Below are 27,761 nucleotides of genomic sequence, written 5' to 3'. Positions count from 1 at the left end.
TTCCTATGTAAGATAAGGAATTGGTCAATAATTATAACTTACGATTCACAGAACATTTTAATATTTTCAGGTAGTTTTAGGTAGGATGACTCTCTTTGGCTTCTCACAGCAACCATCTTGGTGCTATGCTCTCCCTTTTACAAATGAAGAAACCAAGCAACAGAATGCAAACAAATTTTGCCCAGAATCTCATAAATAGTAATTGAGGAGGAGAGAATTGTTGGCCATGACTTCCAGACTCTCATCTAATTTTCTCTCCCCGATACCCTGCCCATGAACCCTCCACTCAAGATCAATTTCTATGTGATTAGTTGCCTTCATTATGGATTATGTCTGGGGAAACCCAGAGAAAAAGTTTGTAGGGGAAGAGAGAAGGGCAGCAATCACTGTTTCCATTTGATGTATAGTCATGCAGAGTCATCCCAGGCACTGACAGGAAACCAAGACAATTCAAGAGTGTGGGACACATAGGGGTACAGTTTCTCCTGGCACCTCCTGGGGCAGGGCAGTGGCCCCAGAGCAGCCTTACCTGGTCCGCACTCTAACTTCTGGCAGGTGTGGTTGGTGGACGCCATGAAGTAGCCATTTGTGCATCGCGTGCAGATGTCTGCGCTGTGGCAAAGCTCACAGTTATCTGGGCAGGGGAGGCAGACGTGCTCCTCTGCAGGGTAGTGCCCTGCTGGGCAGCTCTCATGACACTCCCCCCGGTACAGGAAGCGCTCCTGGCCTTGCTTATCTGAAGAGAGAGAGCAGCAGCAACAACAACAACAAAAGGGAAAATGTACACAATTAACCATAAAACAAATATAACTAAGATATTTTATTTTAAAAAAATATGACCGAGTGCTTAGGCTCCTAGGGGGCCAGAAGTTTAAGAATGGATTTAATAAAAAGTGCAATGTCTGTACTTGTGATTGAAAATTTTTCCTTGGGCTCCTTTCAGGGTCTGTAGAAGCCCACAGACTTGAAGGCTAGAGATCCCATGAGAATAAACAAATGCTTACATGTTTTTTATGACAGTGCAGTCTTTTAGGATGATTTTGAATTCTGTTATCAAAATCACATGCTTGTGTTAGCTGTCTGAATTCTTGTGCGGTTGCCAATTCCTACAGTGGCAGCCATTCAACACTAGACTAAACACACCTCTGACACCTTCATGTGCATCCATGAATGTTCCTGACCTCTGCCAAGACTGGACTCTACCAGGAAAGAATCAGCAGTACCCCAAGTGTGAAACTATGGGAATTTACTCCTAGATGAAATGGAAACTTCTAATGAGTTACAAACAATTGCAGTTTATAAACAGGATTATCAATATATTTAAAAAGATAAAAAAATAGCTTGTAAAAAGATATATATATCTGTATCTATATCTATATATCTATATCTATATATCTGTATCTGTATCTGTATCTGTATCTGTATCTGTATCTGTATCTGTATCTGTATCTATTTCTATATCTTCTACCCTCACCCTCCTGGAGTTTTAGTTTGTGCTGAGTGTGTTTGGGGTATCATCTTCTCTGAACCAGGTCTCCCATATGTTCCAGCTTCTGAAGAACAGCTGATCTGTCCTACCCACAAAACTGGGGTCTGCTGTTCGCTCATCATGTAATCTGCCATGTGAAGATCCAGAACCACGGGCCTTCAAAGTGCAACTTGTCAAATTTGTGGGTGGAGATAGCACAGACCCCATGTTACAAGTTTAGAAACTGAAAGTTAGTATAATGTTAGGTTGAACCACATGAAAGTGCCAACATTCAACTTTTTTTTAAACCTGTAAACTTGCTTAAACCATTCTCAAATGGTTTAACCTAATGTTTCCTATTTAATTGTTCAAATATAATAAAAAACACAATCTTGGATTATAGGCTCTGAAGCCACCTCTGTTCTGGTGGTAATTTCATGCCAGAGTCTGTTGGTTTTTGTGGGAACAAAGAAAATAAAGAGGGCTTCCATGTAAGTGGTGGAGTAGAGTGTCTGCTCTCTTCATGTCTGACAGGAGAGTGTTTGGGAGGATGTAATGTGCACGTGGTGATGCTGCCACTATGGACCAGTGTTGTGGAGCATAAAACCCTAATCTGGTGGAACCTGAATCTCAGGAGACCACACAAGGGTTAACCTTCCAAGTTATGTTCTCAGACACATTATGAAAGCCTCGCAAACTCCAATTTCCATGGCTCATTCAGAGATGATCCTATTTCCCCCTATGAGTGAAATCATATGGTTCAGCTTTTTCTGACTGACTTATTTCACTTAGCATAATATTGCCAAGGTTCATCTATGTTGTTGCAAATGGCAGTATTTCGTCCTTTCTTATGGCTGAGTAGTAGTCTATTGTGTGTATGTAAAAGTGAAACTCGTGAACACAAACAGCAGTGTGGTGGTTGCCAGAGGGAAGCGGGTGGGCGGGGGGTGAAGGGGATCCTAATATATGGTGACAGGAGAAGATTTGACTTTGGGTGGTGGGCACACAGTGCAATATACAGATCTTGTAGCATAGAAACCCACACCTGAAACCTATCCTATATAATAAAAGGCTAATATGCAAATTATTCCCTCCACCGGGAGTTCGACCAGGGGGGCAGGGCCGGCCAGCCAACTGCCTGTGGTCCCTTTCCCTGGCTGGCCCTGCCCCTGATCGCCACCTCCCCACCTCCATCAGGGGTGGGGCCTGCCAGCCAACTGCCTGCAGCCCCTCCCCCAGCCAGCCCCACCCGCGCATGAATTCATGCATCAGGCCTCTAGTATGACCATATTAACCAATGTCACCTCAATAAAATTAATTAAAAAATGGAAAAAAAGAAAAGATCTTGTTTTTAAGAGGGCCAAACTTCTCAGATATAGGTAGGAAGAGCTGAGGGAGAGCAGTGGTAAGCCTACTCTCTGATCCACAGTTTTACATTCTCTACACTTTCACTTGACATCAACTCAGGATCCAGAGGCTTGGGGGCATTTAAGTACATATTTACTGAATGATTGAATGAGTAAGTGAATTAATATTTAGCAATTTTCCTGTTTTCCCAACATTTCAAATGGATCTTAAAATACATAATGGTAATGGGTTTAGATATTAGAGAAAATGTTTTCCAATCCCATTTTTATTTAGACATGGCTTTATTATCTCTACAGCTTTGGATATTATAATTGGATTTAAAGGACAGAAATTTGAAGGATCTGGTATTTTAAATATACAGACCCTGCAAAAGGAGGTCACTTAGATGCCTTGTCCTGGCCAGCTTTCCCCATAGGCTTGGTCCAAGAGTATGCCAAGATTTGGTCATTTTCTAATAGCCTGAGTATTATGGCAGCTCACTTAGTTGGGTCTGATAGTTTGGATACCCCATCAATTTAAATCCCGTGCATAAATCTGAAAGGGATTTTAGATGCCATCTTATCTGTGCTTCTCTTTTTTGCAAACAAGGAGAGACTTAAAGAGGTGAAGTGAGGAACTAGAACCCAGGATTTCAGACTGCTGGTACTGATGTTCTTTCTACTGATTCATTCATTCATTCATTCATTCAGTTTTCTTTTGTGCCTTCCATATGCCAGATACTGTGCTAATGCTCAAAATACAACAGAAAACAGGCAAAACCATTCACTGCTTTTACAAGGCACAGTCTTATGGATAAGATAGGTATCAAGTGAGAGGTGGCTTGTAATGTGAGAAGTGCAGGATTCCAAGGATCCTCCTATGAGGGGGACTTAACCTAGACAAGGAGGGTAGGACAACCCATACTGAGGAAATTCCATTGCAACTGAGATCTAACGGATAAATGAATAGAAAGAGGTCAGGCAGAGAGTGAGTGGGGAACATCTCAAGTGAAGTCTTTGAACAGCTAGAGAAATCAAATGCCCATAGGGATAAGGAAGTATAAACAATAACAGTAGTAATAACAATAAGTTAATATTTACTGAGTGCTTCTTATATGCCCAGCCCTGTTCTAAGTGGTTTATTATTCTATCTCATTAAGTCTTATTTCATTTTCAGAATAATCCTAAGAGGGGCAACCATGATCACTATCTTATAAATAAGGAAGGAAACAGAACAAGCAGGAGGAGATAAAATTTGACATAGATATAGTACTTTGTTTACATAAAAACTCACAAATAATTTAAATTAAAATTATGCAAATAAATGTGTTATTTTCTATTTTTCCACAAAAGCATGATACTATCAATTTGTGCTTATTTTTCTCAATTTTATTATAAGCAAGAATAAAGATAAATAATCCTCTTTCCCCAGAAATGCCATGTAAGTATGCTGATGGTGGTAACTGACAGCCTCAGAATCAGTGAGAAACTGGGAGTGGTGGGAATTGTGGAGAAATGCTCTCAGGCCAACCATTTGGGGAATGTGGACCCAGTGTTGCTACATCTTCCAAGTTTTTAAGCGCAACAGAAAACCCAGGTTTTTCTTTGAAATTTCCCAGTTTTAAAACTAAGGTAAGCTCTAACTGGTTTGGCTCAGTGGATAGAGCGTCAGCCTATGGACTGAAGGGTCCCAAGTTCAATTCCAGTCAAGGGCGTGTACCTTGGTTGCAGGCACATCCCCAGAAGCGGGTGTGCAGGAGGCAGCTGATCAATCTTTCTCTCTCATTGATGTTTCTAACTCTCTATCCCTCTCCCTTCCTCTCTGTAAAAAATCAATTAAATATATTTTAAAAAATAAAATAAAAATTAAGGTAAAATATGAATCTGTCCCACATGAGGTCCAAGTAGGGGTCAAATGTCAGAGGACCTTTAACATCGTGGAATATAATTCAGCGACAGCATAAACTTGGAGTCATTGAAACGGACAGGGAAGGTCATATTTGTGTTTTGCCGTGGTTACTTTGTTCCCTCAGGGCGCTGACAGCTTCTAAGTGGCATAGCTCTTGGCTGAAGAGAACTTGACACAACCTTTATTACAATATTTCTCTGAAAAGACTGAATGTGTCTACCTTAATTTCCTAGCTTCTCACTTTTACCTCTACAAACCTTAGCTTAACTGTCTCTTTCATGGCTGACGTCATGTTTTCATGCCCCTTCTTTCTCCTTCTCTGGAAAGACATCTCATAGCTTCTCTCTCATTTCAGGGGCAGCGAGTCTCCAATAAGGTAAACTTGTGTCCTGACAGCAAGCAGCAACTTCAAGGTTGTACACACTCTCTAACGAACAGCTGCCTAACCTCAACCCCTTCACCCCAGAGATGAAGCTTCTAGTCAAACCAGACAATGTCCCTGGGAGAACAGGTTTGAAGCAACGAAGAACAAGTGACCAAACAGACTCCCTCACCTACTCCACAGGAGGTGCAGTTGGAAAGCTCGTTTCCCTGGCATTCTTGGCAAGTGTGGTGGCATAGATGGCATTGGTTCTTCAATGCAAATTTTCCTGAGGGACAGTCCAAAACGCAGCGGCCGTCATCCAAAACCCTAGAGGAAGAGCAGACTTTCAGAGTTTGTAAGGGTGACTTTCTGGAATAGCCTTCAGTTTTAGAACATGTGGTGTTCATGTTTCACCACACAAACTTGGTTTCATTGTTCCAGACACAAGGGGGATGCCTGGGACTGATCATCTTAGACCATGTGGAATATTAATCATGTACCCATCCTTGCTTGGCTTGAGGGTTGGACCCCATAGCAGCCGTGCCAGAAACTGGCTGGCGATGCAGTCCTGATCTGGGTTGCAAATAAGTTAACCAGTGCCCGTAGGGATTAAACCCATATTGTAGGCCCCAGACAATCCCAGCCCACAGTTAGAGGATGGTCCTGGAATTTTCAAGACACTAAATGGTACTTTGAATACAGAGACCTTGGAGAAAAGATCCTTCCTTTAGATATGAGCATGCTCACACGTTGCAAGGCAGATGCCAGCTCTAAGGGCTCCCAGAGAATAGAGGGAAGCACTGTCCTGGGTTTAGGTGCTACTTATAAACTTGGCCTATGCTTATGGCAAGTATGTGTGTCATTTTTACAAGCGTTTCCTGAAGCATAGGGTACCGTATCTTTATTTTCTGACCATGTTTTCAGTCCCCTATAAGGGCATTGGAAATAAGTTAGCAGCTGAGCTTCTAAAACCTTTGGTTTTATACACCTACTAGAGGCCTGGTGCACGAATTCGTGCACAGGTGGGGTCCATCCTCCCGGCTAGAGATCAAGACCAATAGGGGCCGTCTGGCTGGGGGGAGGGATGGCAGGAGGTTGGCTTTGGGACACACTGACCACTGGGGAGCAGCTCCTGTGCTGAGCGTCTGCCCCCTAGTGGCCAGTGTGTGTCATAGTGACCGGTTGTTTGGTCATAACAGTTGCTTAGGCTTTAATATATATAGATGTCATGGCTAATATTTCCGTAGTTTTGCTTCTGTTTTACCCTTGCACAGTAATCCCAAAATTGTATGTGGTTAAGTGAATTGTATTCAAAATGTGTCCCAAGTGCAAGACTCAGATAGGTAATGTGAATAGATGAGGTGAGCTGGGGAGGGGGTGGGGCGGCCCAACCCCCTGAGCTTCTAATTCATTAGGTCCAGCATGGAGAGAGCTGAGAAATTGTATTTTTGACCAGTTCCTGGGTAACATTCACGCTCTGGTCTAGAGAACACACTTTGAGAATTGCTGCTCCACCTTCTGCTCACTGATAGTCTGAATGGATTATTATGGAGTTTGCTAAATGACTCCTACCTAATACAGGTGCTACCAAATTGGTGTCTTGTAGAGTGTCTTTAGAGTAGCATCCAGTGTATCCGTTGGATGATTAACTGAGCATGTAATACGTGCATGCCCCCAAGGACACAATGCTGGCATCCAAGTCTCAGAAAACTGAGAGCCTGCAAAAAAGGCAGAGCTGCCTTTTCTCTCCACCGCCTCTCTCCACTCAGACTGGATGCACGTGGAAGGCCAGGTGTAGGCCTCATGCCATTTGTTCCTGGGGTGGCACTGGCCCTATTTCCATAGGCAGAGCCAGCCCTAAACTGAGATAGGCATTTGAATTCCAGGCTTGGAGGAAATTGGGGTGGGGCAAGGCATGCTGAATAGTGTGTTACTTGCAGCCTTCCATCTTGTTCCTACTCCCTGTGTCCTTTGCATCTGTTTGGAAACGGAATAGGATTAAAGCCCACAGCATAAAACAGAAGGCTGCCTCACTCCCCGTACCCTCCCTCCCCCCCACCCCGTCCCACCCAGGTTTTGGTCACCCCACCCAGCACCACTGGTGTGAACAGTTCTTTTGGCTCCCACTGCAGTGCGTGGAGTCCAGCCCTAAATAGACCCGCACACATACTAGTATCTGGGTGTCCGTGTCAAATCCTCTGCACCATGGCGTATAATGAGAGGACTGTTCTCAGCCCAGATTTTTAGCAGATGGCACTAATGCCAACTTGGAATATCCCAGCCCCACCCTGCCTCTGCTTTCTGAGCTAGAAGATTTTTCAAGGGATAATTTGGATGTGGCTAGTTAAAAAACAAAACAAAAAACCTCCCTTTAAGAAAAACTAAGCAAGAGCCTTCTGAGGTTTTTAAACAAGGAAGCCACTCAACACTCTGCCAAAAGGAGAATGGGGCGGGTTTATTTGCGAGGGTTCATTTTCTTGCTAAAAGAAGAGGGAATAGAAAGTTCATCACCATTTTGTCCTTTGTAGAAAGATATGACAGATTGGTTTAGGGAGAAGTTATTTCTCTTGAGAGGGGCAACTAATACTGTTAATGCTGGGAGCCATTTAAAATCACCCAGAAACTGGGGTGGGGGTGAAACAGATGGTGTAATATTTTTTATTTGGGTAATGGGCTGCCTTTCTCACTTGAGTCCTTAATTTTAAGAAAGTACTAAGCACATAATGGTGCTTTAAATTACCTCCTTCCCCTCTCCCCTCAGGAAAGCACAGGTGACCTACCCAGTTTTTGTGAGAACAGGCTTCTTTCTAAAGATGGGAATATAGAGAAAACAGTCATGCCTAAGTGCCGGCACAGAATTACATCATCCCCAGTGCCCCCATCCCCACCAGAAAACTTGCCAAGGAACTTAAAGCAAAGTACCACTTCACGTGGCGCAGATTTCCACCGACACCAACAGATCTTCCCAGGTGGAGGATAGACACCTTGCCCTGGGCTCCAAGGGGCTGCTGAAAACATTTAAAAACCAACTCAAGCCATCTTTGGGATTCCAGTTGGTGGAATTCTGAGACACTCAGGCAAGCTCATCGCTGCAGGGGAAGCACTTCTCTCCCCAAGTCATGTGTGCTGTTGGCTTTTTATAAACAGTGAATCACTCTAGGTCCACCAGGGTTCATGGAAAGGAAGAAGGCAGCAAAACCAAGTGCTAAAGCTGGGCAGAAGCATGCTCTCAACATTGGCACTAAACTTTCCAGAGGCCCCAGGGTGTGTGTGTGTGTGTGTGTGTGTGTGTGTGTGTGTGTGTGAGAGAGAGAGAGAGAGAGAGAGAGAGAGAGAGAGAGAGAGAGAGAGAAAGAGAGAGAGAGATGTGAACTGGAACAGAAGAGATGGCAAGTCAGGGTTAGCTGGTCCTCTGTGTCGATTGTTGGTTTGGCCTAACTAAAGCCATCACAAAGGTACTTCATGTAACTTCTGGGTGTTTTAATGTTTTAACAGAAGGAAATCTGGCAAAAAGTATTTTCTTAAATTCATTGAAACATCAAACAAAACATTTGAGATTGGTAAGAACAGAGGTAACTTTTAAATGCTTTTAATTAGTTTCTTAACTCTAATTTTGGGGCTGGGTTGGGAGATTAGCTTGGGACATAAGGATCAGGGCATTACAGAGCTATCTGTGTTAAATAGAGGCAAAAATACTCGAAGTTTTCAATAGTCTTCAAGGATCTAGGATTGATGGAAATGCAAAGGAAAAGCTAGAAGATGAAGAGAGGGCTTTTAAGATGTCGATTTCCTGTAAAACAACTTCAGAATTTAATTATTCTTTAAAATGTTATTATGGAAAAATTTAAACATGTAAAATAAACATCACAATACACCCCTCCCCCATTGTATTCTTCACTCAGCTTTAACAATTACCAACACATAGCCAATCTTATTTCATCTCAAACTCCACTAATTTACTTCCCCTGCTCCCCATATTGTTTTGAAGCAAACTTCTAAGTTAAAATCCTTTAGGGATGAACTTTATTCTACCAGGACTGGAGATCCAAAAGCTTAAGAATAAGAAACTCGAAGAGACCACCTATTTTGGTGGTTCTGTTAGTCTCCCCATGCCCCTGCGCCAGATCCATTGGTCAGCATTCTCTATAGTGCTGCGCACTAGGATTGCATCCCCAAGCTCACTTCTCTCATCTGCAAAGGGTATTTCCCATTGGCATCCTGTTAATTTCAGGCAAAGGGAAACACCAGCAGGAGATCTGAGGGTGGGAGGAGAGATTGAGATATTTATTCCAGCCAGAGCCACAACTCTGCTTCCTCCTTCCAGGGTTCTGGAGTGACTGTGTCCCCTCTAGCTCCAGTTTCTATAAGGCATCTCCTCTTCCATGGTTGCAGCTTTGGCTTCAGGCCTGCGGTGTTAAAGCTGCCCCACTATTGCTTTTCTGTGTGCTTCACCATCCCTTAGCTTTGAATCACCTATAAGAATTCATGAGCCTTGCACCTAACTCAGAGCTGGGCATGAACCAAGTGCTCAAGACTCTCTTGAATGGACTTGATTCTACTTAAGGAAATACTTTAGAAAATACTTTGCTGCCCTTTCAAGAACAAGAAAGTCCCCATCATCTTTCAATGTAGTTTCTTTCTTCTCATCTTCTCAAAACTCCTTCCAGTAAAATGCAGATAAGAAAAGAAGTTGGGTAGTTCATTGCCATGATATGATGCCCTTTCTTGGACATATTTGCAAGTAGTTGACATCAAGGAAGAGAGGTGGGGAAAGACATGGAGTACTCAGGGAGATGAGAAGAAAATTGTTCCTTAGGAAGACATCCTGGTTCAAGGTCCAAACACATATTTTTCTTTCTTCAAAATCTAAAGCTTGAGCTGCTTAAATAAGTTAAGCCAGCTAAATGGTCCAGGAGGTGTATATCTGATCTTGTACCAATGGGCTTAGATTTTGTTAAATGGCCATTTATGATAGTAGAATTTTTTTCTTACTCTGGTGAGCCCAAGGGAATGATGACTTCTGGATGATTTAGCTGCTTTATTAAACAAATGCTAAAAAGTTCTCTTAGTTCAAAGATGTCCAAACATGTAATGGAATTTGGTTATTGATATGGTGAGGAATTAGAGGAGAAACAGGACCCATTTTCAGAAAGCTGTCTGTATCTAATAGTATGCCCTGAAACTGCTTTAAAGCAAATTCAGTATTTAGAGGTATAGATATCTCAGTGACACTTGGAAAATGTTATCACAGTTAACATTGAGAATTCTTAAGGTTTCTTTTGCATCTCCCTCTCTCCCTCTCTCCCTTCCTCTATCCAGCCCTCCCTCTTTCCCTCTCTTCTTCTCTTTTTGAGGGAGCCATTAGGAAAGCCAAGCCCATGCTATTGATTACACACTTTATAGTGTTCAATAAAACCCACATTTATTGAATTATTACTATATGTTGATCACTGTAGGGGAACAAAGAGACAAATACACCACAATTCCTGCTCAGGATATTGCAGTCCTGAGGAAGAATTAGATGAAATCACTGTTGTGTAAGGCAGAGGGAATGTCCGTCTTAGACATTCACCTGCCACTGAAGCAGCCTCATCATCCTGGTCTTGGGAGAAACTCTGCTTCCTATGCATTAAGCAGAGCAGTGATGAGGCCATTCAAACACCCAGTCAATCAACAACTGCTAAGTGCTAGAATCAGAGGAGCGTTGACTAAAACACAGCAAGATCCCAACTATTTTCATTAATAGAAATTTTCAGTGTATTAGCAGAGATGCCCATCCCATTTAGATACTTGCTATTTCCTCAACCACTCAGCTATCAGACATTTATTTTTTATTTTTTTATTTTTTTTAAAGCAGGCAGTCCCACTCAACATTATTACTTTTATTTATTTTAATATCTTTTTTTTTTTTTTCAGAGAGTAAGGGAGAGGGAGAGAGATAGAAACATCAATGATGAGAGGGAATCATTGATTGGCTGCCTCCTGCATGCCCCTAATGGGGATCAAGCCAGCAACCCAGGCATGTGCCCTTGACCGGAATCGAACCCGGGACCCCCCAGTCCACAGGCTGGCGCTCTATCCACTGAGCCAAACCAGCTAGGGCTATCTGACATTTATTGAGTGCCTACCATTTTCTGAGCATTGTGATAGATAATAGAGATACAAAGATGAGTATTCCAAGGGATGTGCAGTCTAACAAAGGGATCACTTTGTAAATGAGTGTCTTAAAATGTCAGTTGCTCTTATGGAAGTTTAGGTAGAACATAAAAAGGAAGAAGTTAATTCTATTGGGAAGAGGTAAAAAATGCCTTCATAGCCCAGCTAGCATGGCTCAGTGGTTGAGAGTCAACTATAAATCAGGAAGTCATAGTTTGATTCCTGGTCAGGATATATGCTCGGGTTGCGGGCTCAATCCCCAGTGTGGGGCATACAGGAGGCAGCCGACAAATGATTCTCATCGTTAATGTTTCTATCTGTCTCCCCCCTCTCCCTTCCTCTCTGAAATAAATAAAAAATATATTTTAAAAAATGCCTTCATAGAAAAGTTTAACCTTGAAGTGATTCTAGAAATTTGATTAAATATTTGCTCAGCAATGGGGATGATGGTTGAGGGGTGGGTGTGCAGAAAGGGATGAGATTCCAGGCCTCAGTCACCACCATCTTCATTGATGAGAAAACAGCTCTAGTGTCCAGGGGACTGATTTTTGTAGGGGTTACTGGGCATCATGGGGAGAAGAGGCCTGTGGTCAGACCATGGAGGGTTACTGTGTCATGGGAAGGAGTTCAATTCTTTCTCCTGCAGGCCCCACATGTGCCTCTAAGATGGTAAGCACCTTCTCCATCCAACTTGCAACCCATAAGCTCTCAATCAACCATAGGAGATACTGAGAGGCTACTCACCTTGTAACGGGACAGTCAAGACAATTTTCCTGGGTCGGCCCCCAGCACTTGGCACACGAGGCTTCACAGATCTGGCAGTGGCCATGCTCATCAATGTATTCTCCTGGGGAACAAAATGTAGTTGTTTACCTCATTTCTACATGGCAGTTGTTTCCTGAGCTGTCAGTCTGAGAGCAGCCAGATCTGTCTGTGGCTGCCTGAAAGCCATGGAGACAACCCAGAGAGAAGAGACCTTGAATGGCTTCAGTTGCCAGTCCTAAATCCTGACCTTATAATAACAACTGCTCTTCTCCCAGAGGCCCTGAAAGTTGGAACCTGAAAAAGTTATGAGGCAATGACATAATTTTGAATCTAGTCAAAATGTGTTACAAATTTTATAAGTAGAGAGAAGTCAAGGGGGCTTCTGACAGGATCCCTTCACTGAGCTCCTACTGACTTCCCTGTTTAAGGCTGAAGGCTTATGGGCCACAGAGATGCCAGTATAGCCTTGGTTCAAGTCAAGAAGCAAACTGGACCCACCTAGGTCCTGTCTCATCACTCTGGGGAGGATTGTGATTACTTGTCAAGAAAGGGAGTTGAAGCTTGGCTGACGTTGGACAGATGTCAGCTGCATCTCACCCTGAAAGAGTAACAGTGAAGAGATAGCCAGAGAATTCTTCATTTAATTGGAAAGCTTATCCTTCCCAAGGAAAAACACAACATGGCCTTTCCACAGAAGCAAGTCCAGCCTCACCAACTTCCTGTAAACATTTAAGAAATTATTCCCACAGCAAGGGTGGTAGAAAGATGTGAACCCTCATTGAAGGTGATAATCCAGTGATAGGTCTGTGGCTCATTGAATTCAACCCTCTACTCACACTACACTCATCCTCTGCTCCCATTGTCTTACAAGAAATTGACTGAAAAGAAACTGAAATTCTTTTAGTCTGATCCAGAGACCCACTTTGTATGGTTTAGAAAGTGATCATGCTTAGAAACTTCAGATTCAGATTTCAGCAGAGTCACAACCTTCACTTGCCTCCCACACCAACTTCCATAGCCCTGTAAGCATGACTGAACATTGTCAATCTGAGATCAGCCAGAGCAGTGAGGTAGCAGGACTCACCAATGGTTTATTTATTAATTAAAATTTTTATTTATTAAATTGATTGAGATGACATTGGTCAATATAAACATATAGATTTCATGTGTGAGTTTCTATGTTACAAGATCTGTATATTGCACCATGTGCCCACCACTCAAAGTCAAATCTTTCCCTGCTACCTTATATTAGGGCCCCCTTCTTCCTCTACCCTCTTCCCTATGGCCAGCACCACACTGCTGTTTGTGTTCATAAGTTTCAGTTTTATATCCCACATATGAGTGAAATCATATGGTTCTTAGCTTTTTCTGTCTGACTTATTTTACTTAGCATAATGTTCTCAAGGTCCATCCATGTTGTTGCAATTGGCTCTATTTCGTCATTTCTTATGGCAGAGGAGTATTCTATTGTGTATATGTACCACATACCTATGGTTTAATCAAGTGGTGTTACTGGAACTCCAAGATTCGCTCCCTGATTTATTGTAACTGTATGGGGGGAAAAACAAGCCCTGGAATCATAGATGACTGGTTAAGAATGGAGGGAAGTCTACTTCTCTGCCTTTCCTCGTAATTTTACTGAATTAGTACATTTGGGTTAGGTAAACTTATAGCCATAAGTCGTCCACTTGCTGGCACTAAACTACAAAAATGAGTGAGCTTTAGAGTGAGTCACCAGTGGGGGCAAAACATGCAAATAGGCAAGTTGTTCACTGCACAAGGTACCTACCTAAATGGTCACATGGAGTTGGAAATCCACCCCATGTTGATTGCACCAAGCCATGAAAATGTGTTGGCTGCCTCTTTCTCAATAGGGGGTGCCTTTCACTAATTCACACAAAGATGTCAGAACAGACCAGTTGGTAATCAGCAGTCCCAAAGCAGAAAAAGAGCCGGGACTTCTGTCTAATAGGACTGTTGATATCAATATAGGTATCATATTCTACCTCTTAATTATTGCCCTTGTGCAACCTCTTCTACTTTTGTCAGAAAGCACAACAAGTTGAACAGTGTTACTATCAATCCAGGCACCAGCAAGAAAAAGAGCAGAGGATCTGGGGCAGACTTTGTAGGAGCAAGTAGAGCTTGCCTACATTGCCAATGCTAATAATTTATGTTGGATGATAGCTATGTATCTTTGAAAATATATGTACTGAGTGGAACAGGTATGGGGAAGGGTCACAGAGGCTTCTAAACCCAAAGAAAATATTTTCTAGAGAAATATAGATCATAGCTTGTTCATTCATTTATTCGTTCCATGTATATTTTTTTGAACACTTATGCACCAGGCACTAGGTAAAATTTAGGGATATACAAATTAAAAAGACCCTGCTCTTGGGTTCTCAAAGATATTTTATAAGAATGATTTGTTTCCTACCTGGTTTGGCTCAGTGGATAGAGCATCAGCCTGCAGACTAAAGGGTCCTGGATTCGATTTCAGTCAAGGACACATGCCCGGGTTGTGAGCTCAATTCCCAGTAGGGGAAATGCAGGAGGCAGCCGATCGGTGATTTTCTCTCAATCAATGTTTCTCTCTCCCTCTCCCTTCCTCTCTCTGAAATCAATAAAAATATATTTTTTAAAAATAATGATTTTTAAGGAGATAATTATAATCCAAATGCTGGCTAGGAGATTTTGCCTTCCTTGGACAGTCTAGATTAAAGTCTAAAACAGAAGAGCAAGGGCATACACTGGACTCTCCTAGACCGAGAGGCAAAGACTGTTATTTTGCCTTGACATTGGTGCCTATAAAAATGGACACAGTGGTTTGGTTGTCCTAAATCTTGCCACCCATCCACCTTAATCTTCACGGTGTATTAGAACAAATGCTAGGGTGGGATTTTAAAGTAAATACACCTTGCTCTGCTAAATCAAGTGCTGCTTAGATGGTTCTGAGACTTATGTCATATTTACACCCAAAGCCGCCTCTGTAGTTAGATGAATCATGGCTAGGTCAAGCAAGGGTTATTCGGATTTTACTGTGGAAATTTTCAATTCTCCTATGGCTTTTGTTTGTCTCTTCCTTAACTTCCATAAGCCAGTATGTGGCACTGATACCCTGGCCTCATGTTTCCTTGATCTGCTCAACTATCATGGCCTCTGTTGGCACTCACATAGATATAATCACCTGAGATATAATCATCACTTAAAATTGCCCCAACTCTGAGATTTCAAATACCCCCTCCAAACACAACCTTCTTATGCCCCACTATGCTAAGCTTACCCTTCTTGATCATCCTTTCATTCATCTTTGTATTTTCCTCTTGCATTTCTCACTGTAGTTGGTTTAAACCTTTTCAAGACTCGGGTTCCACCCGTTCTTTCTCCGAAGGTGACCTCACTATCTAATTTGTGGATAAGATACTGAGTTTCCCCAGCATCCTTTGTCTCAGTGTCAAAGTTCCTTTCTATCTTCTCCTTGACTGTTCATTTGTCTCCTGTTTCTGAGGAAGATGTCTCTCCTCCTGGCCATTGGCAACCCTCAATCTAGTGCTCATAATCTTTCCTCGGGATATTTCTCCACCAGGATCTCTGTCTTCAATCTTTTCTCCACATTTGCCATTATCCTCTGACCTACAAAAAGTTCTCCTCAACCTAAAAACTTCCCAAGCATTTTTCTTCTTGGGTAAGTGATCCTTAAAAGATGTTTTTCCGTCCTACCATTTGGAAACAAAATGGAGACAACCTCATAACCTTGAAGCTTATGTAAGCAAGTCAGCGTAGGACAGCTTGAACCACACCTCTCTCAAGTCTGCATGCCTCTTAACTTTAGAGCAAACTCTGGCTTTACAACAGATGAGAATAAAAGGACCTGTCTTAATTTTCATATTTGTGTGGATGTCCAATTAGTTATATAAACAACTGCCCCCAGCCCTTGCAGGCACAAGTGTCCTACTGCACATTTGAAACAAACAAAAAAGCCAGATTCCAAGGACATAGTGAAGATGCTTTTTTTTTTGGTTGTTGGAGCAGCAAATTCTTTTCATCCGTCTTTGTTGCACAATGAAGCTCAATGTTTATGACAGGAGTGATATACAAAATTTTTTAAAAGTCACAGCACAGATGTCGTGGTCCAATATTTTGTTCTCCATCTCATCCTACAAGCTCTCCCTTCTAGTGTCTTCATCCATTATTATGATGTCCAAGTTATCTTTCTCCTGTGATCAAAAGTGTTTCATTCCTCTTTTAGTTTCTGTTCATCTCATCCTATAATAGTTCAAAAAACATTGAAGTAGTGTCTCATGAGCAATGCTATCTCAAATGTTGAAGACACAACTTAAAAAATTAATAATTGTAAATTAAAAAATTTACAAGTTAGTGGTATGCTCTGCTTGATCCACCTCCTGAGAACATTACAGCGTGTGTTTGTGTTAATGAGTCTAAGTTACAAATAAACTTTACGAAATCACCCAGATTAGTCAAGCATTTATTATATCATGCACAGCTACTAAACAAAGTTGAGAATAACATAATAAAGGGCTCACCTACTCAGAAGAGCTTCATTTCTCTTCAGAAATGCTATGCTTTCTTTTGTATCTCATAATATTTATTTGAGTCAAATTTGTTGTAGAGTTTAAGCAAATAAATATATAAACTAAATAAATTAATAAACACTTAGGTTAGTATATTATGATGTGAATCTAAAACACTGTTTTTAGCAAGGGTGATTGGTAATAGAAGATGGGAGGAACATTTGAGGAGAAATTAGTCATTTGGATTTTTTTTTTAAGAGAAAGAGAGAAAGAAAACATTGATCGTCTGCCTCCCTCACTTGCCCTACTGGGAAATGAGCCCACAACCCCAGGCATGTGCTCTGACTGGAATCAAACCATGACTGCCTGGTTCATAGGTGGATGCTCAACCACCAAGCATACTGGCTGGCAAACATGAAGCTTTATACAAAAAGGCCCTCCATTGATGGCCAACATCTTTACTTAAAAGCCTATACCAGTGATTTTTCAACCTTTTTCATCTCATGGCACAGATAAATTAATTACTAAAATTCTCCAGCACACCAAAAAATGTATTTTTGCTATTCTGACAACAAAAAAAGGTATAATTTTGATTATTTACACCTGACAGCTATTGGCTGTTGTCTTTTTTTTTTTTTTTTTTTTTTTTTTACAATCTAAGGGAAAAGAGGTCATTTGCCACTGACTAGTTAGGTATTGTGCATTTTAAAAATTCTTGGGGCACATCAGTTGAAAATCACTGGTCTACACAATTATTCAGCCTTAAAAAGGAAGGACATCCTGACACATACTACACCATGTACAAACCTGGAAGAAATTTTGCTAAATGAAATAAACCAATCACATAAGGACAAATATTTCCTGATTCCATTCATTTGAAGTGCTTAGAGTAGTCAAATTCAGTGGGACAGAAAGCAGAATGGTGGTTGCCAGGGGTTGGAGGGGAGGGGGAAATGGGTGGATACTGCTTAACCAGTACAAAGTTTCAGCTGGAGAAGATGAAAACGTTCTGGAAATGGATGATGATAATAGTTGCACTGCAACGTGAATGTAATTAATGCCATGGAACTGTAGGGTTAAAATGGTAAATTTTATGTTATGAATATTTTACTACAATTAAAATAAGTCTACATGATGAGTTTCTTCCTTTACAGGCCAAACTTAATTTTAACCAAAAGAACTCAAGATTGTCTGCCCTTTGGGGATGGGTCCGAAGAGCACCAACATCTTGGGGAGCCAATTTGTTTAACTGAGGCTCAGGAGACCTCCTGTGAGAATAGAACTAAATGGGTAGGTATATAAAGCTTGTGATAATGGAGAGGTCTGGCAGATGGAACACTGTGCTGTTTCTTTTCATCAGCATCTATAAAGGAAGAATGAACATTAAGCAGCTAGAGTGGGGGTGTCTCGGGCGACGGCTTTTCTATCTCAGCCTCTCAACAACCACTTCCCCTTTTCCTCCCCCACCGGGTTTTCTGATTGCCAGGACATCTTTCTTAATCTCAGTGCTTTTTCATTCTTAGGTGTTGGGGCTCACCTGTGGGCACATGCCCCAAAACTCTACGCTGGCGCCCCCATAGGTTGGCACTCCATCAAAAAAGGATGTATTGAATAGTTGTGGGTCCAACACACTTGTAAATGTTTATCTTACTTCAGTCTGCACTTTGTCAAAGGTCAAGGAATTAAGAGCTGATCCTTTGCATTTCCACTGTTATTTTGGGCCTTGACCTCAAACATACTGCTCAAAAAATATATCTGACATGAAGTCTTGGCCAATACACCTGGCCTAGCCTGTGAGAGTCAGAGATTGAGCATTAAGACCTATGAACCAGGAGGTCACAGTTCAATTCCCCATCACATGCCCGGGTTTTGGGCTCAATCCCCAGTAGGGGGCATGCAGGAGGCAGCCAATCAATGATTCTCTCTCATCATTGATATTTCTATTTCTTGCACCCTCTCCCTTTCTCTCTAAAAATCAATAAAAGCATACTGTTTAAAAATACACCTGAGTACAGCAGTGATGTAGCAATCACACAGGCTCCCATTCACTGACACCTACCATGTTACAAATGCCATTCTATGTAATGTTTAATTTAAACAACCCCTTTTACAAATGAGAAACTGAGGTTCAGAAACGTGAATCTTACATGAATTCATTCAACTAGGCAAGTGACAGAGTTAGGCTGTGACCTGGTACGGATTCACTTCCGCCTTGGTGCTCCAAGCAGCTTTGCTAGTTATAAAAAGACAGCTCTGAGCACATGTCTTATCTAAACCACTTGGTGAGGTAAGGGTATCAAAGGGAATTCACTGTGAAAACAGATGAACTTTGAGCAGGCTTATTGCGCAAAGCAGATGTACTCAATGATTGAATATGCCCTCCAAATATGTGTTTTGTCTGGTAAAATGGCTTGCCTGGCAAAATTGCCATTGATTAAAAGGTAGTTCTATTTATCAAAGTGAGGTTTTACCAGCTGTTTGTTCTGTCTACTAGGTTAGAAACTCCTAAGAGGGACCCAAAAATGGTGTGTTTTATTTTTTGAATGAATATAATAATTAATTGGAGCTCTGCACAAGGATTTTCTGCTTAAGTGCTGTCTGCAAACAAAATAAATTAGCTCTTCAGAAATAACTTATTACCAGAATTATAGTTGCCTCTTTCTGGTCCCCCAATTTATATGAAAATCTAGTAGAGATGAATTGGTTCCCATATATCTGGTCCTCAAGAGAATTTTACATTGCCTCTATGTTAGTGATGAGTCATTCTAAGTCTTAGCTTAAGGATGCTGACGTTAAAAAGGTGCTGAACAGTGGGCTCCAAGATCAGACACCAGAGGGGACACAAGGCCCGAGTGTGATTATCTGCAATTAAACGAAGTTAATTCACAAAGACAGTTATTGAATCTGTGAATGAGGAAATGATGAACACCTTCCTGTAAGTAGGGTATGGTAGGTAGAAATGCATTTAATGCCTTTCTGAGGTGTGTAAAAGATCTTGCCAGTCTCTATTTAGTGAGCTGTGTTTGCTATTTCTGTAGGCGAGCCTCGCATTTCTACAGGTTCTCTAGTGCACTCAATCGGTCTACTTCTCAGGAGTAGGATTGCACCCCACAGTGTCCCCACTGTTTGTGGCTGCAGAGGGACCACTCTCACGGGGGAAATTGTACAGGTGCATCCACAGTAATGGCGGATGTGGGGCTCAGTACATAGTGATAGGAGGAAGTAAGCATAATTTGATGAATAACTTGTTTACTGTTTGGAAAACACCACTGATAACCTGAGGCAGGTTACACTTGGGAGACACTTACTGGGAAAGAGAACAACTTGAAAGGACAGGTTGTTGACTTGAGTTTCGGTGCAAATCCATGAGTGAGCACAGCTCTATCAAGCAGTAAAGGCTGTATCATTTCCTTTCACTGTGGAGGCCATGACGATGCAGGTGAAACTATCGGGATTATGGCCCATTGAGCCACGATCCTGGCACTTTTGAACTAAGCAAGGGTCCTTGAATGTGGATGTGTTCCAGCCCAAAGTTCTTCCCAAGGAGCTTAAAATGATCAAAATGTTCCCTGTGATGGTCTAAGTCCTGAAACACAGGCATGAGGATGAAACTTATCCACTTTCATTTCTCTGCTGACCTAAAGAGCCTCCCTAATTGCTTTTATAATTTGCTCTTAAACGCTTCAAAGTACCGATGCTTTACTGCTCCCCGCACCCCTGTCCCCTCCAGTGTCCCATGGGAGAGAACATCCTCCAGCTACCTCCTCCTCTTCCGCTGGATCGCACACTGAAAGTGCTGACTTTACCTTTCCTCTCCCACACTCCCGTTGTCTTCCCTGGAGCCTTGCCTGCTGGTGCTAAAACATCCAGGCCTAATCACTAATTAGGAGAAAACAGATGCTCCTGGGAAGAGAAAGAAGTTGCATTTCAAGGCCTATGGCTCCATCTGCACTGTAGCTGGTAATTAACAATTTAGCCTTCTATTGGGTCATCATTAACCACGAGCAGTGGAGACTGCCTCTAAGACAGGTCTGCCTGGAGCAGGGCACCCAGAATACCTCAGTCCCTAGTGACTGAGGAAGCGTTTGATTCGTCAGGATGCCATACGTTGTATTGGAAGTGACCAAACTGCTTTTTAAAAAGCAGAAGTATGGAAGTGAGGGAGGGACTGAAGCTTGCCTGCCGAATGCCAGCAAAGTAGGAATCCCCATGCCGGGTAAATGCACACATTATGGAGTCATCCCCACCTGGGTTTGATTTTGGCTTCCTTCTCCAGCTGTTTGGCGTTAATCAAATCACATATTTCCCTGATGTGCCTCTTCTGTGTATTGTGGATAATACTCTCATACTCAGAGAATGTGGCTGGGATCAAATGAGGAAACAGACCTAAGAGCAGTGGATGGCAGAATGGTAGTTGTAATTATCAGGTGCTTTGAATATGTCATCTCACTAATCCTCCAGTAAGAAAGTGCGATAGGGCTTTCAGCTCCATTTGGCCAAATAAAGCATGTAAGCATCAAAATGTTAACTCCCTGAACATCCTTTGAACCCTGGTCTGACTAGATTCCAAATTGTGCTTTTTCTACCCTCAAGGGGACTTGAAGAATATATCAGCTGCATATGTTGGTGGCAACAAGGCACCTGAAATTAATGACCGTGGAGGCCGAGAACACAATTCAGCTGCAAAATGCAGCCCATGCAAGTCAGTCTTTATAATTGGCAGCCCCTGGGAGCCAGCCTCCCTGCACAGAGCAAAGGCAGCTTTTCTGCACGTCGCTATGGAGAATTTCAGAGCCATGGCGGTGCTCTTCTCAGGCTGCTGAGGGAAAAGTGTGTCGGCAGTCGGTGAATCCCTGTAAGAGGGGGCGCACAAGGCTTCTTCCCCGCAGAGTCTCGTGGAGGTTTAGAACGTGCGGTTTTGGCCGCACTGTGGAGTGGGCACTACACTCAGACTAGCTGCTTCTCCTTCAGGTGAGTGGCTGGGAGGGACTTTGCCTCCTTACCTGGTGGGTATTGGGGCAAATTGCACAGTTTCCTCTCTCTCAGTGAGGGTGCAGCACATACACAGATGGAAATAAAAATGGGGCAGTGTCATAGGTTGCAATGTGTGTGCGTTCTGCATTGGGGAGGGTGGTAGTGTTATGAGGCAAGAGGCCTTAGAGCCCCTGTATGTCAGAGAGAAAGAGCCAGTTTCCCTGCCTCCCAGCCTCCTTCCACACAGTTTGCATCCTATCAGAGCTTTAGACTCTGTGCAGAGCATGGAATGTGGGACTAGACCAGGGGTGGGCAAACTTTTTGACTCGAGGGCCACAATGGGTTCTTAAACTGGACTGGAGGGCCAGAACAAAAGCATGGATGGAGTGTTTGTGTGAACTAATATAAATTCAAAGTAAACATCATTACATAAAAGGGTACGGTCTTTTTTTTTTTTTTAGTTTTATTCATTTCAAACGGGCCGGATCCGGCCCGCAGGCCGTAGTTTGCCCATGGCTGGACTAGAACCTCACCTGGCACCACTTTAGAGAGAACACCACTACCACCCCCTGCCCCCAAAGACTCCTGTCATTCGCACCATGCTTGGATGACCATGAGCTGTCCTCTCCCCACCGAGAGGAGAGAGGCAAGATATAGGTGAAGTGCACATATCTGGAACTAGATATCCTAGGTGTGGATCCTGGGGCTGTCTTGTGCTAGCTCTGAGAACTTGCACAATTATAAAGCCTCTCAGAGCCTCAGTCACCTCATCTGTAAAATGGAAATTATCAAAGCTATGTGATAAAATTGTCAGAAGAATTAAATTAGTTGATACGTGGAATGTGCTTTGTAAGATGCTAGCACACAGTAAATGCTTAATAGATGTTAGCTGTTGCTACTTTAGTGAGTACAAGCAGGCCCTTGGATAAGCAGCACGAGAGAGTGAAAAGACCTATAGGACACGCAAGCCTCAATTGACCTCTGATTGTTTACGTAGCTTTGCAAATTTTTTTTGCCCCCAAAGTTGTAGGTTCCCTGTTATTTTCCTGCCTATCATCAGGTAATGCCCTGTCTTACATTGAAGTTGATTTACAAATGATGGTAAATACAAATAAAATACCTGGAAAAGATTTCCTTTCTCCACAGTTGTTCAGGGACTACTGAGAAGAATAAACTACAATTTTTTCAACCATTTTATTAACTTTTAACAACAGGCGAGGTCCTGTGTGATTGGCACCTAGGTGTAGTAAGTTTAGTCAGGACAGTGGCAACCCTCTGCCCTTTCATCCAGCACGATGAATTATTAAATTGCGAAAAAATTACGGCACCCCAGAGCAATATGTGGCAGGAAGGCAGGTCAGCTATTCCTTTATTGACTAATATTATTCCTCTTGTGGCCTTATGGAGACATCTCTTAGGAATAATATAAAATTGTGACTTAAACTGGTCTTTACTCAGCTCTTATGAATTAATTTGTCTGGTCTTGATATAAACCCAAGGAATGTCTCATGAGAGGATTCTGGCTCCATCAAAACATTCCAGAATGGAATGACTCTGTGTGCTCTTGTCTTGCTTGTACCTTAATGCCTTGCTTTCTCCTTTAGATGCCCTTCGAGCATCCCTCCACCCATTCTGTGCCAGTGGTTCCCCCGTGAACTTGCAGTCTGCATGCTGCCCCCTAATGGAGCTGAGAACTTCCCAGCCTAGTCCTACAGAGAAGTCATATGGAGCCCTGCAGGACACTTCTGCATTCACTCAAGGCAAGGCTCTAGAAAGTCTGCAGGAGCCTCAAGAACAATTCCATTCTTCTGAGAAGAAGCACAACCTTGGCTGGAAGGTAGGCAAGTCAGTATTTGAGTTTGAAGTCTCCTCCCTTGGGCATGACTTCCATTTTCCACAGCCAAGCCCAGCCCAGAAGACCCTGGGTGTCTCCTGAGGGTCCTCCGTGCCTTCCTGTGCTAGTTAAACTGTTGTCCTGGGTCGGGGAGGGCTGCTCAGCATAATTTCTAGAGAGCAGGCAACCAAGGCAACCAGTCTTAACCCCATTTTAGGTGCCCTGGGCTCTCAGAGCCCCACCCATTGCTTAGGTCTGCACCCACCAGGCTGCGAGGTGGGGCCTAGCATCCAGGACTGGGAAGCCTGTGCTTCCTGGAAAATCGGTTGCATGATCCCCACAGGCAGATCTGGTGAGTCAGGCTCTCCTCCCTCCTAAACTCCAGCAGCTGTCTGACCTGCTTTGACTCCTTTTTGCTTTCAAGGCTGCTCTTGATATTCATCTTACCCACATTTTACATGCTGTGATGTGCTGGGGGCCCCAACCCTCCTGGAGAGTGCCAGTTCCTCTTTCTGTGGTTCTTAGTTGGCTAACACAGACCGGCTGGCTGTGGAGAAGCTGCCTGCGGGCTCGGTGAACTTGACCCGTCTTTTGCTTATGCAATCATCTGGTGTAATTTAGGTTGTAATTTTCTAAAGCTGAATTTGTAGGAGGCAAATATTTTCTATGGGATAAAAACAAGCGCTTACTACAGTAGCAGGAATGATTGACATGTGAAACTGCTATGAGGAGCAGAGGCAGGAGAAAGATGTCGTATCATGTGGCGTTAGAAGTCCAGGCTTTGTGTCAAAGATGAGGAACCTCTCCTGGGAGAGCTGGGTGCTTTCTCCATGCTTTCACATTTAATTCTCAGAGCCAGTTATGGAGATGAGCACTGCTCTCGTCTTAAAGATGAGGACACAGACACTCAAGAAATTTAAGTCACCTAAGGTCACCATATTAGTGATGATAAGAATAGCTAACACTTATTCTGTGATGACCACTTGCTAGGACTTGTTCTGATGCTATTAGTTCACTTAATCTTTACAATAATAACCCCACAGGGAAAAGGATGGTGCTGGGTACAGCTGTTCTGTATCATCTTCATTTTTCTGTTGACAAAGTTGAGGCAGTGAGACATTTAGTGACCTATTAAAGTCACCCAGCTTGTGGCAGAGCTGGGCTTAAACCAGAGGTCAGACTCCAAACTGTAGTTCTTGAACCCAGGTTCTGTGGCACTCCTTTTCCCAGAAAGGGGATAATCCCAGGCCTGGAAAACTCTAAATGCCATGTGCCCCTTCCACTATGCTGGAAATTCAAATAATTGGTGGGTTGCATGTGCATATGTGTATGTATGTGAGAATATGGGGATAAGGGGAAGTTATGCAATCCTAGACACCTGAATCATGCAAGTTGTAGCTATTGCTTGCCGGCCATTTCGAGGGGCTGTGTTGGAGATGGCTACCTTTTATGAGACAGAATCAGCTCTCACAAAATACAAAGAACATAAGCCAATGTAGAACCAGTGTTTAAAATGTAATGATTGCACAGGACAGCTGATTGTACCTTTCCCTGAGGGCAGGGCTATCTTTTGTGTCCCCATTGCCTCAGTGCATGACTAGGAGATTATTTCTATACTTTTGTGTGTTGGGTAAGAAATTCATTAAAATTGTGTGTTTTGTCGTTGCTGTACTGTAATAAGATTGACTTAGACCTGAAAAAACAAAAACAACAACTGGGACTATGGCTAGGTGGACAAGGGGGGAAGTGGAGAATATTTCAGGAGAAGGGAACAAAGAAATCAAAGGAAATAGGTATGATGTCTGTGTGACTCAAGTTAATGATTGGGTTGACTGAAGCAGAAACTGAGTGTGGAGGAAATGAAAAAGGAGTTTGTATAGAGGATGTAGAGAAACCAAGAAATATCAGACGGTTATCAAATAGGTGTGGTTGGCCAAAGGGGGCCATGAAGATTTAGGAAGAGAATTACGAATGGGAAAATCTGTGTTGGAAGATAACCCTGATCAAGGGAGGCTGGATGGGTTAGAAGGGACAGTCCAGGAAGTCAGCTAGGAGATGGCATGAGTGAGCCAGGAGGGAGGGAATAGAGCTACTGCAACCAAAATGATGAAGACAGTGTGGTTGCCAGGAAACAGAGTCATAGGATCTGAGGAGTAGATGGGTCTTAGAGCTCATCTACTCCATCTGCCGCCTCCTCCCCTCTCCTGGGGCTTGGGCATAGTTAGGGCTTTCTAGTCTAGGGACTGCCCAGTGTTTGAATGAAAACCAAAAGGGACGGAGAACACATTCCCTCCTGTTATGCTTTTGAAAAACTCTGATTATGAAAAATGTCTTTGTAGAAAGCCAAAACTGACCTTCTAGTAAATTTCATACATTGGTCATTCAAAAGAAGAAACATCTTCTCTGAGGAAAGAGCATGATATTTATGGGAATAATGAAAAGAGACCCAAGGTCTGAGTCCAAGGCTCAGACACAAGTGGCCGTGAGCAAGTCAGGTTAACTCTGAGTCTTAGTCACTTCTGTGAAAATGGGGATAAGATGTGTTCTGCCGAGTCCTCTGCTCTGTTTGGAGGATCACATGATATGCCTTGTGAGAATGCTTTGTGAACTTCAGAGTGCCTCATAAATAAAAGATACGAATATTAATGCGCCACAAGAGGGAATATAGTGCAGTTCAGTGACAGAGAAACTACACCCAAATTCCAGCTCTGCCATTTTCTAGCTTTGTGATTTGGGCTCCTTCTTCTCTATTCCACATGTCTACAGCTGCAAGATGGGATAAAAATAGTCCTACCTTGGAAAGTTGTAACTAAATTTGATAAGGTACTTACAAGCACTTAACACAGGGTCTGCCTGACATACACTAGATAGGAATGACTAGTAGTACTGCTATTGATAAACTAGAGGCCCGGTGCACAGGTAGGGTCCCTAGGCCCTGCCGGCAATCAGGGCTGATCTGTGGGGCAACTGGTGGGGTGATTTGGGCTCCTGCTTGCACTTTCCTTGGCTGGCCTGACACCACCTGCTCACCGGCCCTGCACCCCCTGCCAGTCACCTCCCTCTGCAGGGCAACCGGCAGGGTGATCGAGGGCCCCCCAACCCCCACCTTGGCTGGCGGCCTGGTGCCACCCACTCGCTGGCCCTTTCCCCTGCCACCAGTTGAACATCTGCTCCCTGGTGGTCAGTGCACATCATAGCGAGCAGTTGAGTGGCCTTAGCATATCATTAGCATATTACACTTTGGTTGGTTGAAAGGCTGACTGGATGACCAGACACTTAGCATATTAGGCTTTTATTATATAGGATAATGACTGCCTGCATACAAGGGATGAGTGGAGAAAGAGGTGTCAGTTCCATGGACTTGAACTTGAGTAAGTAAAGAAATGATGGCTTGAGAATGTGAGGGAAGCGGGTTGGGGTGATCTCGCAGATGTTTTGAAACCATGTGACTCCTGGCATAGCTCTGTATGTTTATATACATGCTACAGGCAGAATTTTGACAGTGGCTGTTTTTTGGGACCTGCTGAACATCAAGCGGCTGTGTTCTCTGTCTGACACACATGTAACAAGAGTGGATGGAGTGCAGTAGTGTAGGCGTTCACAGCCCATTCCGCCTAGAGCTGTGCCATAAACAATCGGGAGCTCAGTGCCTTGTTACCAGATTGAGTGTCATGTTTAGATGCCAAGATGGTGAAAGAAATGTCATCACCTACGCATTCCTGTGGAGGGGCCATCCCATTCTTGGCCAGGATGACTATTTGGCAGAAAAGTCATACATCTGTATACACTTAGAGTAAAACCCATGCAGAACGAAGGTAAATTGTTACCAAGGGCTCTTATCACAGTGGTTTCGGCAGCTTACATGCAATTTGCGACCATTCTAAGGATGCTCTTCAGTTAGTTACCACGTCTTAGGTAAAAGATGAACTAGCACCGGCAGGTAAAGGCACATGCAGGGGAGACAGTGCTGTGCAGCTGCAGTGAGCAGTGTCCTGTACCAACTAGGCTAAGTGTCTGGTAAGGTAAGAGCATCAGTTTGATGTCTTTCATGTTCAGTTTCTTCAGTTGATTAGTAGATAAGATCATCTCCACCTAGGAGATCCCCTTTTTATAGATGAAGAAGCTGACAGTGGGAGTTTACACAGCTTGCCCCAAATCACACAATTTATCTTCTCCCTCTTCATGTGCAACTAGGCCAAGAGTGAAGAGATGACTTGGGGAAGATGTAGAGGAAAAGAAAGACATGCCATCTCTAAGTTGGCAAAGGACTTGATACTAAAAGGATGTTGATAGTAACAGTTGACTAACTCATCACAGGTGATAAACTTCTAGTTATTTATTCTGGAATTGCTGGTTTCCCTGCCTTCAAATATCTTCTATAAAGTGGTGATTCCTAAATAGCTCTTCCTAGTA

The 27,761-nt window shown here is 43.0% G+C and overlaps 1 protein-coding gene across 3 annotated transcripts in view; it reads right to left on the bottom strand.

The window, feature by feature from the left end:
- PCSK5 (proprotein convertase subtilisin/kexin type 5) overlaps nucleotides 1-27,761 on the bottom strand; it is a gene marked incomplete at its 3' end in the record, with an annotated part of 420,910 nt that overhangs the window by 90,399 nt on the left and 302,750 nt on the right. For all 3 annotated transcript variants that reach the window (XM_081103066.1, XM_081103067.1, XM_081103068.1), the window contains exons 21-23: nucleotides 11,988-12,090; nucleotides 5,278-5,414; nucleotides 530-736 (exon numbers count right to left, since the gene is read on the bottom strand). In XM_081103066.1, the coding sequence (XP_080959192.1) occupies nucleotides 530-736; nucleotides 5,278-5,414; nucleotides 11,988-12,090 (447 nt within the window). The remainder of the gene's footprint in view (nucleotides 1-529; nucleotides 737-5,277; nucleotides 5,415-11,987; nucleotides 12,091-27,761) is intronic.

Source organism: Myotis nattereri (genome assembly GCF_964212035.1).
Source record: "Myotis nattereri genome assembly, chromosome: 12".
NCBI classification, from domain to species: domain Eukaryota; kingdom Metazoa; phylum Chordata; class Mammalia; order Chiroptera; family Vespertilionidae; genus Myotis; species Myotis nattereri.
The sequence above is the reverse complement of the archived record's forward strand: the minus strand, read 5'-3'. Positions and strand labels throughout refer to the sequence as shown.